The 16,177-nt window shown below is 46.9% G+C and overlaps 1 protein-coding gene across 1 annotated transcript in view; it reads right to left on the bottom strand.

Annotated features, from left to right (window-relative positions):
* SNAPC1 (small nuclear RNA activating complex polypeptide 1) overlaps window positions 1-11,702 on the bottom strand; it is a 31,734-nt gene extending 20,032 nt beyond the window's left edge. The window contains exons 1-3 of the mRNA XM_084836663.1: window positions 11,521-11,702; window positions 9,482-9,641; window positions 8,065-8,205 (exon numbers count right to left, since the gene is read on the bottom strand). Coding sequence (XP_084692789.1) covers window positions 8,065-8,205; window positions 9,482-9,641; window positions 11,521-11,648 — 429 coding nt within the window. The 5' untranslated portion in view covers window positions 11,649-11,702. The remainder of the gene's footprint in view (window positions 1-8,064; window positions 8,206-9,481; window positions 9,642-11,520) is intronic.
* Window positions 11,703-16,177: the final 4,475 nt, after the last annotated feature.

Below are 16,177 nucleotides of genomic sequence, written 5' to 3'. Positions count from 1 at the left end.
CCGCCTCCCAGCTGAGCAGAGCAGAGCAAGCTGCTCCAGCTGGTCCAGGGACTACAGAAGCAAGCAAGCTCCCAGAGAGCGAGCGACCAGAGCAAGTGAACAGGGGGAGCAAACAGGAGTTGGCCAGGGGAGTTCGGCAGGGGAGGTCAAGGGGGAGGCCCTTAACGTTTTTTTTTTTCATTTTTCATTTTATTTTATTTTTTAACTAACTTTTTTCCATTTATTTATCTTGTAACACATACATCGCCCCTTCATGGATCACTGCCTTGTTGTGGCGAAGGGGCTTGCGTAACTCAGTGAAGCCATAAGCTATGCCGTGCAGGGCCACCCAAGACGGACAGGTCATGGCAGAGAGTTCTGACAAAATGTGGTCCACTGGAGAAGGAAATGGCAACCCACTCCAGTATTCTTGCCAAGAAAACCCCATGGAACGTATCACAAGGCTAAAAGAGATGACGCCGGAAGATCAGCCCCTCAGGTCGGAAGGTGTCCAATATGCTACTGGGGAAGAGCAGAGGGTATTTCCAAGTAGCGCCAGAAAGAGTGAAGCGGCTGGGCCAAAGCCGAAAGGACACTCAGCTGTGGATGTGTCTGGTGGTGAAAAGAAAATCCGATGCTGTAAAGAACAATATTGTTTAGGAACCTGGAATGTCAGATCAATGAATCAAGGTAAGCTGCAGGTGGTCAAACATGAGATGGCAAGATTGAACATCGACATCTTGGGAATCAGCGAACTAAAATGGACAGGCATGGGTGAATTTAATTCAGGTGACCATCATATCTACTATTGCGGGCAAGAATCCCTTAGAAGAAATGGAGTAGCACTCATAGTCAACAAAAGGGTGGGAAAAGCAGTACTGGGTACAATCTCAAAAACGACAGAATGATCTCAGTACGAATCCAAGGCAAACCATTCAACATCACAGTAATTCAAGTCTATGCCCCAACCACTGAGGCCGAAGAAGCTGAGGTTGATGGGTTCTATGAAGACCTACAACACCTTCTAGAACTAACACCAAAAAAAGATGTCCTCTTCATCATAGGGGATTGGAATGCTAAAGTAGGAAGTCAAGAAATCACTGGGATAACAGGCAGGCATGGCCTTGGTGTACAAAATGAAGCAGGACAAAAGCTAATAGAGTTTTGCCAAGAGAACACGCTGATCATAGCAAACACTCTTTTCCAACAGCACAACAGACAACTCTACACATGGACATCACCAGATGGTCAATATCGAAATCAGATTGGCTACAAAGGACATAATCAAAGATGGAGAAGCTCCATACAGTCAGTAAAAACAAGACCTGGAGCTGACTGTGGCTCAGATCATGAGCTGCTTCTTGCAAAATTTCGGCTTAAATTGAAGAACGTAGGGAAAACCACTAAACCATTCAGGTATGACCTAAATCATATCTCTAATGAATATACAGTGGAGGTGAGGAATAGATTTCAGGGATTAGACCTGACGGACAGAGTGCCTGAGGAACTATGGACGGAGGTCCGTAACATTGTTCAGGAGGCAGCAACTCAATCCATCCCAAAGAAAAAGAAATGCAAGAAAGCCAAGTGGCTGTCTGAGGTGGCTTTACAAGTAGCTGAGTGAAATGCAAGGGAGAAAGGGGAAGATATATCCAACTGAATGCAGAGTTCCAGAGAATAGCAAGGAGAGACAAGAAGGCCTTCTTAAATGAACAATGCAAAGAAATCGAGGAAAACAACAGAATGGGAAAGACTAGAGATCTCCAATATTCTTGAAGAGATCTCAAGGGAACGTTTTGTGCAAAGACGGGCATGATAAAGGACAAAGAAGGCAGGGACCTAGCAGAAGCAGATGAGATTAAGAAGAGGTGGCAAGAATACACAGAAGAACTATACAGGAAAGATCTGAATGTCCTTGATAGCCATGATAGTGCGGTCACTGAACTTGAGCCGGACATCCTAGAGAGTGAAGTCAAGTGGGCCTTAGGAAGCATTACTAACAACCAAGCTAGCGGAGATGACAGTATTCCAGCTGAGCTATTTAAAATCCTAAAAGATGATGCTGTTAAAGTGCTGTATTCAATATGCCAACAAATTTGGAACACTCCACAATGGCCACAAGACTGGAAAAGGTCAGTTTACATTCCAATTCCAAAGAAGGGCAACGCCAAAGAGTGTTCAAACTACCGCACAATTGCGCTCATTTCACATGCCAGCAAGGTAATGCTCAAAATCCTACAAGCTAGGCTTCAGCAGTATGCGAACCGAGAACTACCGGAAGTACAAGCTGGGTTTCAAAGAGGCAGAGGAACTAGAGATCAAATCGCCAACATTCGCTGCATCATGGAGAAAGCAAGAGAATTCCAGAAAAACGTCTATTTCTGCTTCATTGACTACGCTAAAGCCTTTGATTGTGTGGATCACAACAAACTGTGGCAAATTCTTAAAGTGATGGGAGTACCAGACCACCTTACCTGTCTCCTGAGAAACCTGTACGAGGGTCAAGAAGCAACAGTAAGAACCAGACATGGAACAACCGATTGGTTCAAAATTGGGAAAGGAGTACGACAAGACTGCATATTGTCACCCTGCTTATTTAACTTATATGCAGAGTACATCATGAGAAACGCCGGGTTGGATGAATCACAGGTCAAAATTAAGATTGCTGGGAGAATTATCAACAACCTCCGATATGCAGATGATACCACCCTAATGGCAGAAAGCGAAGAGGATCTCAAGAGCCTCTTGTTGAGGGTGAAAGAGGAGAGTGCAAAAGCTGGTTTGAAACTCAACATTAACAAAACTCAGATCATGGCATCTGGCCCCATCACTTCCTGGCATATAGAAGGGGAAGAAATGGAAGCAGTGACAGATTTTACTTTCTTGGGCTCCAAGATCACCGCAGACGGCGACTGTAGCCATGAAATTAAAAGACGCTTGCTCCTTGGGAGGAAAGCTATGGCAAACCTAGACAGCATAGTAAGAAGCAGAGACATCACCTTGCCAACAAAGGTCCATCTAATCAAAGCTATGGTTTTCCCAGTAGCAATGTATGGCTGTGAAAGCTGGACTATAAGGAAGGCTGAGCACCGAAGAATTGATGCTTTCGAGCTGTGGTGCTGGAGAAGACTCTTACGAGTCCCCTGGACTGCAAGGAGGTCAAATCAGTCCATCCTAAAGGAAATCAACCCTGAGTGCTCATTGGAAGGACAGATCCTGAAGCTGAAGCTCAAATATTTTGGCCACCTAATGCGAAGAGAAAACTCTCTGGAAAAGATCCTGATGCTGGGAAAGACTGAAGGCAAAAGGAGAAGGGGACGGCAGAGGGTGAGATGGCTAGATAGCATCACGGATGCAATGAATATGAACTTGAGCACGCTTCGGGAGAGAGCGCAGGACAGGAAGGCCTGGCGTGCTATGGTCCATGGGGTCAAGAAGAGTTGGACACGACTGAACAACAACAACACATACATCCACACCAGTGGGACTCTGTTTTTAACCTCTACTGCGTAGAGGAGCAGGCACAGGCTAGTCTAAAACAATCACAAAGCTAGACACAAAAAGGGAAAAGAGGCAATGGAAGGACAGGACTTTCCAGTGGTGGTGACCTGCAAGGTGTGTGCAATGTTTGTTTTCTTGCCCGAGAACAACGTGGCCTACACCTGCAACAAGTGCAAGTTGATCATGCTGCTGGAAGCAGTAAGTGGACTGGAGCGGCGACTGTCGACCCTCCGGGGAATAAGAGAACACGAAGAGTTCTTGGACAGAATGGGGGAACTATAGCAGCAAAGCTTGAAGCTTGAAGAGCAACAGCAAGATGAGGCAGTGGGAAATGCTGAGGTGATGAAAAATGGAGGAGAAGATACTCCTTGGAAAAGGGTGACAGTTAGGAGAAGAAGAAATAGACGCCACTCTGCACCAGTGGAAGCAGTGGAGCTGTGGAACCGATTCCAGCTACTTGCAGATGAGACTGGAGGTCAGCCTGCAGAAGAAGAATCACAGGGGAACCTACATGAGAGTGAGCAAGAGGCTGAAGGTCAGTCAAACAGAGGCGATGAAACCCAGGCCTACAACAAGAAGAGAAGAGTGGTAGTAGTGGGAGACTCCTTGCTGTGTGGGATCGAGACCCAAGTATGTCACACAGACCCGTGGACTCGCCAGGTATGTTGTCTCCTGGGAGGACGAATTAGAGACATGACTGAAAGGTTGCCTGTGCTCATAAAGCCCACTGACAGGTACCCCTTTCTTCTCATCCATGTGGGAACAAATGATACCGCCAAGCGGAGCTACGAAGAAATCACGTCAGACTTTGAAGCTTTGGGAAGGAAACTCAAGAACTTTGGGGCCCAGATAGTTTTTTCATCCATCCTTCCAGTAGTTAGAAGAGGAATAGAAAGGGAAAGAGAAATACTTTGGGTGAATGACCAGCTATGAAGGTGGTGCCAACACGAGAGATTTGGATTCTGGGACCATGGGCTATACTTCCTGGAAAGTGGACTGTTGGCAAGGGACAGATTGTACCTCACAAGGACTGGAAAGAATGTGTTTGGCCACAGCATGAAGAACTTCATCAGGAGGGCTTTACGTTTCCTTCCCCCACGATTCATCTCAAAGTTGAGGGTAACAATGGGTGAAGTCTAATGTACCACAATGGAGAGAACAGCTCTAATAGTGCCCAATAACAGTCTTCAGAAACATGTAGGAAGAAAGCCAGACTATGAAGCACATGGTCTTCGATGTCTATATACTAATGCCCAGAGTATGGGAAACAAGCAGAACGAACCTGAACTCTTAATACGGGAAGGAAATTATGGCTTAATAGGTATAACTGAGACTTGGTGGGATGACTCTCATGACTGGAATACAGCAACTGAAGGATAGAACTTGTTCAAAAAGAACAGGAGGAACAGAAAGGGAGATGGGATTGCACTGTATGTGAAAAATACATATCTCTGCACAGAAATACAGGAGGAGGAGCTTGGTAGCCCCATCAAGAGCATATGGATCAAAATAAATGGAGCAAAGAATAAAAGGAACCTGGTGGTCCAAATCTACTACCAGCCACCCAATCAAGGAGAAGCCGAGGATGAAACTTTTGAAAAGCAAATAGCTAATGTTTTAAGGAAGCCTGATGTAGTAGTAATGGGGGACTTCAATTTCCCCAACATTTGTTGGGAGACAAATTCTGCAAAACATGGCCCCTCCAGGAAATTCCTGACTTGTGTGGCGGATAACTTCCTCCTACAGAAAGTAGAGGAAGGAACTAGAGGATCGGCTATCCTTGGCTTGATCCTAACCAACAGAGATGACTTAGTGGATAAAGTAGCAGTGACAGGAACTCTGGGGGAAAGCGACCATGTTGCACTTTAGTTCTTGGTTCTAAGGGAAGCAAAAGCCGAGTGTAGTCAAACACGTACCTTGGATTTTAGGAAAGCTGATTTTAATAAACTCAGAACAATGATCAGTAAGGTCCCATGGCAAGCAACTCTAACGAGAAAAGGAGTCCAAGATGGGTGGGAGCTTTTAAAAAAGGAAATTCTCGAGGCACAATCACAAACAATTCCAACAAGAAGAAAAGGTGGAAGACAACAGAAGAAGCCAATGTGGCTTCACAAAAAGCTTAGGGACGACCTGAAAACAAAAAAGGACACATATAGGAAGTGGAAAGAAGGCCAAGTCACAAAGGAATAGTACAGGCAGGTAGCACAGAATTGCAGGGATGGCATCAGGAAGGCTAAAGCTGAGAACGAGCTGAGGTTAGTGAGGGATGCTAAAAACAACAAAAAGGCTTTCTTCAGCTACGTGCATAGTAAAAGGCAAAGGAAAGAAATGGTTGTTCAGCTATTAAATAAGGATGGCAAAACGATAACAGATGACAAAGAAAAGGCAGAGGTGCTCAATTCCTACTTTGGCTCAGTCTTCTCCCAAAAGAGGGTCTATGACCCCCCAGGCAAAGGCGAAGTACAGGCTGAAGGGGCAGGATTGCAGCTTGAGATCGATAGGCATATGGTCAAGGAACACCTAATTACTTTGAATGAGTTCAAATCTCCAGGGCCAGATGAACTGCATCCTAGAGTAATAAAGGAACTGGCAGAAGAACTCTCAGAACCGCTGTCTATTCTCTTTGAGAAATCATGGAGGACGGGGGAAGTGCCAGATCACTGGAGGAGGGCTAATGTGGTCCCTATCTTCAAAAAGGGTAAAAAGGAGGGACCTGGGAACTACAGACTAGTCAGTCTGACATCAATCCCTGGGAAAATTCTGGAGCAATGATAAAGCAATCCATCTGGAAGCACCTTGAAAATAATGCCGTGATTACTCAAAGCCAACATGGATTTGTCAAGAACAAATCCTGCCAGACGAATCTGACCTCATTTTTTGATCAAGTCACCTCCCTTGTAGACCGTGGGAATGCTGTAGACATCATATACCTCGACTTCAGCGACGCTTTCGACAACGTGCTCCATGATATCCTGATGAGCAAACTAGCTCAAAGTGGGCTAGATGAAACAATGATCCGGTGGATCCACAGTTGGCTACAGAATCGGACTCAAAGAGTGCTTATCAATGGGACCTTCTCAAACTGGGGAGAGGTAATGAGTGGGGTACCGCAGGGCTCAGTCCTGGGCCCAGTGCTCTTCAACATTTGTATTAATGACTTGGAGGAGGAGGTGCAGGGAATGCTGATCAAATTTGCAGATGACACCAAACTGGGTGGGATAGCTAATACTTTGGAAGAAAGAAACAAAATTCAGAGTGATCTGGATAGACTGGAGCGCTGGGCAGAAAACAACAGAATGACACTGAATAGGGATAAATGCCAAGTTCTGCACCTAGGAAAAAGAAACCAAATGCACAGTTACAAGATGGGGGATACGTGGATCAACCACACTACAAGCGAGAAGGATCTTGGAATAGTTGTAGATCACAAGATGAATATGAGCCAACAATGTGATGTGGCTGCAAAAAAGGCCAATGCTCTTTTGGGCTGCATTCATAGAAGCACAGCTTCCAAATCCCAGGAAGTACTAGTTCCCCTCTACTCAGCACTGGTTAGGCCTCATCTGGAGTACTGTGTCCAGTTCTGGGCACCACACTTTAAGAAGGATGCAGACAAACTGGAGAGGGTTCAGAGGTGGGCAACAAAGATGATCAGGGGACAGGAAACAAAGCCCTATGAGGAGAGACTGAAGGAACTGGGCATGTTTAGCCTTGAGAAGAGAAGACTGAGGGGAGATATGACAGCACTCCAAGTACTTGAAAGGTTGTCACAGAGAAGAAGGCCAGGATCTCTTCTTGATCATCCCAGAGTGCAGGACACAGAATAAGGGGCTCAAGTGACAGGAAGCCAGATTCCGGCTGAACATCAGGAAAAACGTCCTGACTGTTATAGCAATACGACAATGGAACCAATGACCTAGGGAGGTGGTGGGCTCTCCCACACTGGAGGCATTCAAGATGAGGCTGGACAGCCATCCGTCAGGGATGCTATGACTTGGATTCCTGCATTGAGCAGGGGGTTGGACTCGATGGCCTTGTAGGCCACTTCCAACCCTACTATTCTATGATTCTATGATTTAACACCTGGGAAAAATCTAACACAAAGAAGACCTTTGTCTGGGGGCGGGGGGAGGTATCAATGTTGGCAGATGGGACAAGCAACCTATACCCTCCTGCCAGCCCACACTTACAAGGGGAAAACCAGGGGGCAGGACAGATACATCCGTATTTCCATCAACGTTTATGTGAACTCTACAAAAATGTAAAGTGGGGATGGAGAACCTCCAGCCCTTGGGGGCTCTCCATCCAGCCTGCCAGTTTTTCTCCAAGGCTTCCCATACTGGGGTTTCCCCAGCTCAGGGCGACAGAAAAGGTTGTCTTTCTGTAGGACTGAGCTAGGAAACTGATGTCAGTGGGTGTGGCTTTGGGGAAGGGAGGGGCTTCAGGAAAGAGGGGCCAACACTTTGACATCAACTGACTCCCAAGGGTGTTCTAAGAAGCAATCCAGTCCCCAGGGCTGAAACAGTTCCCGACACCTGGTATAAAGCAATGGCAGATTTTGTTGATCTGGATTTAGTAACTCACGAGTTTGGGCATTGCTGTGAAGAAGAACGCTTTGTCCATCCGAAGCTTTCTGAAGATATACGCTGCATCATAATGCTGTGCGTCTAACAGCTCCTGCTGGAATTTACTGACTTCAGACCAATCTTTGAGTGCAACCCTGATCTGAAGTGGAAACACATAGACAGTTCTTCAAACTGAAGTCAGAAATATAAAGTAATTGCAATGCAGCTGACTGGCTCATATTTCTTGCTGACTGAAGGAAAGATGCAAAGCACAGCAGCGTTTAAGTACCTAAAATTAACACTCTGTTCTCACTGAGACAGCAAAACTGAGCTGTACCACTTCAGAATACAGGGGTAGTGGAGCTCCCAAATCAAATGCTCCTTGATACAAGAAGTTCCCTACATATACCAAATTAGAAGATCAGAAAGAAGGGTTCTCGCTAGCCTTTTGTTTGATGGGCTAGTTTTCTATGTGAAGAGAATGTTTAGTAAGGAGGAGCATTCCATCATATGACACCCCCACCCTAGTGCAGTCTGAAGTAGTATTGTCCAGACACTCATTTACCATCTCAGTGAAAATTAGAATGAAGCTCCATTTGCAGTTTACATACTGAATCATTAGCTGCAGTAGTTTGTAGACAACTACAACAAGAGGCCTAAACAGTCAATTATCTTCTTAAGCAAGCTATAGTCAAAAGTGTACTCACACTCAGCTACATTTAAATGAATGGAGCAACATACATGTGTTCTGCATGGGAAACGGAATATACAAGACTCTCGATGAGCAGAGTGAGGAACAAGTGCAAAACTAGTTCATATCATTAACAAAAAATGTTTCTCGCCCTCTACACAGAATTATTTCATGCCAATTCCATTTGTAGTCCACTCTTTCAGATGCCTGGAAGGAAAGGACCTCTACTGGTCACTGATAACTACAACAGCCTTCGTAAGTGTATCCCAACATTTTTAAACTAATGATTTAAACATATACATGCTTGCATATAATGCTTTTTGACTCTCCCACGTTACCTCAGGGTGAACAATCCTGTATGTTAGGCCAGTATTATCCTCATGTTATTCTGAAATGTCTTAAGACCTTTCTCAAAAAACACTCAAGGCAACTTACAATAAAAATAAACAAAATTTTGAACAGCTAAAACAATAACCCATTTCATACTAAAATATAACCACCCCATGTGACAGAGGCAGGAGGTTGAGGCTGAAACACCAACTTGCCTAAGGCGACCCAGTGAGAGCTCATGACCAAGACAAGACTTGAATTCATCATTTTCTGGCTCACAGCTCATACTCTTACCTACTCTGTTGCCCTTCTTTTACACCCCCCAAGGATGTTGTACATCAGTCACCAACAACAAAGTCACAGAAGACTGTAGGCAAGAAGAGGTTGAAAGCAAACAGGTTGAGGCGTACTTTACCTTTTCCTTTGGCTGACACAGTTGTGTATTGTACAAGCCATACAGAAGATAAAGGGCACCAACTCGGATCTGGAAGGTGTAAGGAGGCAAGAAGTACGGCCATACCAGAGCTAATGCCTCTTTGGTGAACTTAATCTGCTCTGGAGTCCTTATTTTACCACTAGACAAAACAAGATCACCATAAAAACAAGATACAGTGTGATATATGTCAAACCTATTCAATTACATGCAAGAAAATATGAAACAAGAACCCACATTATTGATAGAAAAGGAGGCAATAACACAGCAGGGAATCCAACACACGCTAGGGGAAAAAGAGTCAGTGTTGAAGGATTAGGCCATCTTCCCCAGCCTGGTGCCCTCCAGATGTTTTGGATGACAACTCCCAGCATTCCTGATCATTGGCCATGCTTGCTAAGCCTGATGGGAGTTGAAGTCCCAAACATCTGGAGGGCACCAAATTGGGGGAAACTGCATTAGGCTTTAATAGGATTGAGAAAGGCATGCTGAAGTGGTCCATCTAGGGGGGTGGCAATGGGTCACTTCCAAAGTCACCACGCGAGAGAATAGGAAGGCAAGGGAAGCAGTAATGCTGCCACAAGCAACCATCAGCTTCTAAGGGAAGAGGCCAGAATCAACCCGCCCTTTTCCCATCAGGTCTACACAGTTATCATAACATTTTTTTACATTATCAGCTGAAGCTTTTGCAGGAGTTCTTCAGAAACCAGTCAAGTTCCCCATTATGATGAGCCACAGCAGCCAAGCTTGCCCAGCACTCCCCCATTTTCCACTGCAAGACACAACTGCAAAAGAGCATTGAGCCTCCCTGTCAACCCACTTGACCGAAGAGCATGACCTACAACATGGGCCCAGAACCCTCTGCAGCACACCCGGGGAGGGGGGGGGATGTCACCAGACAGGACTGTTTGGAAAGGGTTCCATGAACACAGAATGCCTCAACAATCACTTAAATTAAAAAGAACAAAAAAACCAAAAGAGAAGGAGAGAAAGAGAAAATGAAGCAATGTTCAGTTTGAAACTTAAGAAATGCTGGGTTGTGCAGGCAGAGAGCCTCCACCCACAGGACACTGGCACACTGCCCATGCCTCTGGGCAGCACTCATGAAAACATATGAACAGCCAATCTGGATCAGACCAAGGAGCCATTGAGTCCAGCATTCTCTTCACACAGTGGCCAACCAGCTGCCCATGGGAAACCCACAAGCAGGATGTGAGTGCAACAGCACCCTCCTGCCCATGTTCCCCAGCAACTAGTGTACCTAGGCAGACTGCCTGACACTGGAGGTAGCATATAGCCATCAGAACTAGCAGCCATTGATAGCCTTGTCCTCCATGAATTTCTCTAACCCCCTTTTAAAGCCAACCAAATTAGTGGCCATCACTACATCCCGTAGAAGTGAACTCCATAGTTTGACTATGTGCTGTGCAAAGAAGTCCTTCCTTTTATCTCTCCTGAATCTCCCCCCAATCAGCTTTGTGGGATCACCCTTTTATACAAGAGGGAGAAAAATGTCTCCTTATCCACTTTTTCCACACTGTGCATAACTTTGTAGACCTCTATCATATCTCCCCTTACTTGCCTTTTTTTTCCTAAGCCAAGGAGGCCCAGATGCTGCAACCTCCCTACAAAGGACAGTGGCTCCAACCCCTTGATCATTTTGTTTGCCCCCCTTCTCCATGAGACACTCCCCCTCCCCCTCCAGCATTCCCCCTCTGCCCCCCATCAGGCACTCCCCCTCCCGCCCTACCCTCCCGAAGCACTCCCCCTCCCCCCATCAGGCACTCCCCCTCCCCCCATCAGGCACTCCCCCTCCCCCCATCAGGCACTCCCCCTCCCCCCATCAGGCACTCCCCCTCCCCCCATCAGGCACTCCCCCTCCCCCCATCAGGCACTCCCCCTCCCCCCATCAGGCACTCCCCCTCCCCCCATTCAGGCACTCCCCCTACCGCCCTCCCCTCCCGAAGCACTCCCCCTCCCCCCCGCGAGGCACCGTCTGAGGCGGGGAGGGGGCCACCCACTAGAAAATGGTGTGGAAGCGGTGCTGCCTCCAGAGCGAGGCGAAGCGCTCGTAGCGGGCGCTCTCGGCCTCCTGGAACCGGCTGAGCAGCGCCTCGCAGTCCGTCCTCAGGCCCGGCCAGCCGCTCATGTCCCGCGACGACACGCACTCCTCGCCCGCCTCCCTTCCGCCCACTGCGCGTGCGCTGGAGGACCGTGTCACCGAGGGAGGGGCCTGGTTAACCCCCTCGGTGCCCACCCCGAAGGAGCTCCCGCGCTCTTGAGGCCCCCGTTTTAAGGGAGTCTCCCTGTGCATCGCCCTTTTAAGAGTTAGCGCAAACTGGCGGGGCGGGGCGGGGCGGGGCGGGGCGGGGCGGGAGGGGAGGGACCAGCCAATCACAGCCACGATTTGGCTGCTGGCTCCGCCCTATCTGGTTTTCTCTCCCTTTCTCTGGTGGGTTTAGGCTTCCTGGAAAATGGAGTTAAAAGGCGGGCGTGTTTCTCTCCTAAACGCAGGATGCGTTTATTTACCTGTCTGGCATGGCACAGAATTGGAGCGCGGCAGCGTTCTTTCTCTCTGGCAATTTTATTTTTTAGGATATTCACCATTATATATTTTCCCCCTGATTCCTTGTGGAATTCGCAGCGCAGCCCTATTTATCTCTGCTCAGAAGTCTGTCCCAATCAATCCAGCCGGGCTTAACCCCAGGTGAATGTGGATGCTCTTGCAGTCTTGTGCACACTTACTTGGGATCCGGGGGGGGGGGGGGTGTTTTGTTTTAAAGACTGAGATGGGAACAAAAGGGAATATTGTGTGTTCAGTGGGGCTTCCTCTTGGGTAAGCGTGCATAGGATTGCACCCTTAAATCCAGAAGGAAAGTTTATTTCAGAAATGGAAAATCTTGCCCCTGGAGTAATGCGATGAAGAATATCCTCAAATTCTACGGGGAGAGGGACTCTCTGAAGTTGCCATGACTGCACCTTGTCAAGTCTCTCAAGCTTAGCCACACTAATCCCAACCTTGTCATGTTGCATTTTTCCCTTGGCTCATTATTGCTAATATCAGTATTCAGAACCATAACTGTAATAACAATGTGTCCAGTGTCCACAAAAAGCTAATGCCAGAATACACATGTTAGTCTAAAAGGTGCCACAAGAACATAAGGACCTAAGAAGAGCCCTGCTGGATCAGACCAAGCGTCCATCTAGCCCAGCATTCTGTTCACACAGCAGCCAACCAGCTGTCAACCAGGACAAGCAGGACTAAAGTGCAACAGCACCCTCCCACCCATGTTCTCAGCAACTGGTGTACGTAGGATCACTGCCTCTGGTACTGGAGGTAGCACATAGCCATCAAGACTAGTAGCCATTGATAGCCTTTTCCTCCAGGAATTTGTCCAGCCCCAGGAATTTGAATTTTCCTCCAGGAATTTGTCCAACAAGGCACTTAGTTGTTTTTGCTGTAACCGACTACCCCTCTGGAATTTAATCAGTGGCTCTCAAAATAGGCAGTCTTCTCTAGCCTTCTACCCACGAATGCATACATGCACACACACATACACAGGCAAAATGCAGGCTATCAACCCACTTCCCCCCTCCTCACAATACATGCCCCATCCTTTTATGAAAATTGCCAGTAAGCCAGCCCTCCATTCTTTGTCACCAATTTTCTTTCCCAAGTTTCTCTCTCTCTCTCTCTCTCTCTCTCTCACTCACTCACACACACACACACACACACAACATATTGAGGCTTCCAAGTGATCATGCATAAGACTGGAATGCAGGAAGGACCCAAGGGACCCTGCTCCATGATCTTTGCCCTGTGACCAAATGGGAGACAGGATAGGACCAGCCATCCCCAACTGGATGTCCTCCCAATGTGTTGGACTGCAAATCCCTTCATCCACAGCTAGCATGGTCCAACACATCTGGAGGGCACCAGGTTAAGGAAGGCTGATCTAGGACAACCACCCTCTTTCTTCCCTCCACACACCTCCTTGCCCAATTCCATTGCCTCTGAGTATCAGCATCTCTGCCAGCGTCTGCCTCCTGTGCCATGTTCTTTTGGTAATAATCCTTTGGGTCTGAGCTGCAGTAAACCAACACAAACTTTTGTTGATCACCAAGACCCAGTTATATCTCTTTCTACAATGACCAAAGAAATACCAGAGGAACATGAGTCCCTGCAGGTGACTGCTGCTTTTGTCAGATCTCTTTTGCAGATTGGTCTGTCTTCTACCAAGCTGGGACTGCTACATGTCAGCAATGTGGAACAGTCTCCCAAGGGGCTTTATTTTATTTTCAGTGAAAGCAGCAATGGGAGGCTGCAAACTTGAATGGAGGATATGCAGGGAGGATATGCAGAGAATGCAGGAGAATGGAGGATATGCAGAGAATGCCGGGGGTAAGGGTCTGTGTCTTCTCCTCTGCAGTGGAAAATCAGTCTGGGTAGAATGATTTTGATTAGAGAAATGGCCAAGAGGCAAAAGAGTTAAGCACACCTTCCACTGCATCGCTCTGCTTCTCCCTGACATGCTGTTTATAGAATCATAGAGTTGGATGGTACCTCCAAGGTCTTTTATGCGGGCAATCCAGCCACATAGTATCCCTGATAGGTGGATATGCAGCCTTTGCTTTAAAACCCACTAACGAAGGAGAGCAGACCGCCTTCCGAGGCAGTCTGTTCCACTATTGAACACCTTGCGCCATCAGGAAGTTCTTCTAAAATTTTGTCTAAATCCTTGTTCTTTTCTTTCTTTCTTTTTTGCAATTTGAACCCATTGGTAGAAGTCCTGCTTTCTGCAGTATCAGAAAACAAATTTGCTCCATCTTCCATGACATAGACCTTCAAACCTTTGTAGAAAGAGTTTTACCCAAAAGGGCAGGGCATTCACACATACAAATTTATTCTCCCTTGCAGCCTGATACAGTATTTACCATCTGATTCTGTCAAGTGTACTGGATACTTATTAGCAACCAAGCCAAGTTCCAGGTCTTGCTGTTGCTATATAAAGCCCTGAATAGCTTGAGACTAGGATACCTGGTGGATCATCTTCCCTGATATAGTTCCCATCACTAAGATCATCAGAGGATGCCTTGCAGGTTGTTACAGACCCATCTCTTTACCCAAGCCTTCCCTGATTGCCTGTGCGCCCCAGTTAGTTTGCTTTAGTATGTACTGTGCTTTTAGTTTTGGTTTTAAACATTTCTAACATTTCAAACTGATGAGCTTTGCTATTTATTACGATGCAAGTTTAATTTTGGTTTTGTAAACCGCTTAGAGATATTCTTTTAGATGTGGGAAATGGTATATAAATGGATAATGAATAAAACGGATCCTTTAAATAAATATAAACACAGCATGCAGGCAGGCATGTCCCGTCCCCCCCCCCACCCGAAGGAGACGGTCAGTAAGAGGTGACTCCATTGTCCCACTAGATCCCATGCAACCCAACTAAGCCGTGTCAAAACACACGTAGGAGGTTAGCCAAGGAAAGCCACACTTCCGCTGATGCAGAGAGGAAGGGGCGGCGCGGGGGGGGGGGAGAAGATGCCTGTAGCTCCGCCTCGGGTGCTGAACGGCACGTATAATGGGCGGGGCCCGACTGAGCGGATTGGCTGGGAGCCGCCTAAACGTTCGCTTCATTTGCATCTCCCTCCTGCATCCTGGAGAAGCATCCTCAGCACATTCCTAAGGACGGCATGATTGTGAGTGGCTGGGAGGGTACCCTCTCGCACGCCTCAGCCTGTAGGGATTGCTGTACATAGCGGAGAGGTGGAAAGTTTTGAAGGGCTCTCGAGAGCACTGGCTTTCTCTCCAGCATAGGTAAGTACAACGCTGGGCTATTGGGCACTGGAAATAAGTCGCTTTTAGGGTGGCAGAGGGCCTAAAAATCCAAGGACAGCCTTGTGCATTTTTAACATACACAGAAGAGGGAATTTGGGCAGGCACAACCAATGGTTTTAAAGAGGGACTAGACAAATTCATGAAGCACAGGTCTATTCCTTGTCATAGCTAAAAGGAACTTTCATATATGGAGGCAGTGTACCTCTTAATACCACTTCGTTAGGAACAAGCAAAAGGGGAGGCCATTGCCTTTCTGTGGCTTTCTGGAAGCAGCTGGTCTGGCAGGCCACTAATTGGAAACAAGACTGTAGTGCAGCCACACTTGGAATACTGTGTCCAGTTTCTGTTGCCACAACTAAAAAGGTATATTGTAGTTGGAAAAGGTGCAGAAAAGGGCAACTAAAATGATCAAGGGGCTAGAGCAACTAACTCCCCCTTATGACAAAATGTTAGTGTCTGGGACTGTTTAACTTAGGAAAAAGGCAAGTACAGGGAGACCTTATAGAGGTGTACGAAATTATTCATGGTGTGAACAAAGTGGATAGGGAGACATTGTTCTCCCTCTCGCATAATTCTAGAAGCTGGGGTCATCCCACAAAGCTGACTAGTGGGAGATTCAGGATGGACAAAAGGAAGGATTTCTTCACACTGCACATAGCTAAACTGTGGAATTCACGACAAGATGTATTGATGCAGTTTGGACAGCTGTAAAAGGGGGTTACACAAATTCATGGAGAAGGCTGTCAGTGGCTACTAGTCCTATATATGGCTATATGCTACCTCCAGTATCAGAGGCAGTATGCCTATGCACGCTAGTTGCTGGGGAACAAAAC

Source organism: Heloderma suspectum, chromosome 1 (genome assembly GCF_057233095.1).
Source record: "Heloderma suspectum isolate Gila_16-S chromosome 1, 16-S_ref, whole genome shotgun sequence".
NCBI lineage: Eukaryota > Metazoa > Chordata > Lepidosauria > Squamata > Helodermatidae > Heloderma > Heloderma suspectum.
This window is presented reverse-complemented; position numbering and strand designations above follow the sequence as displayed.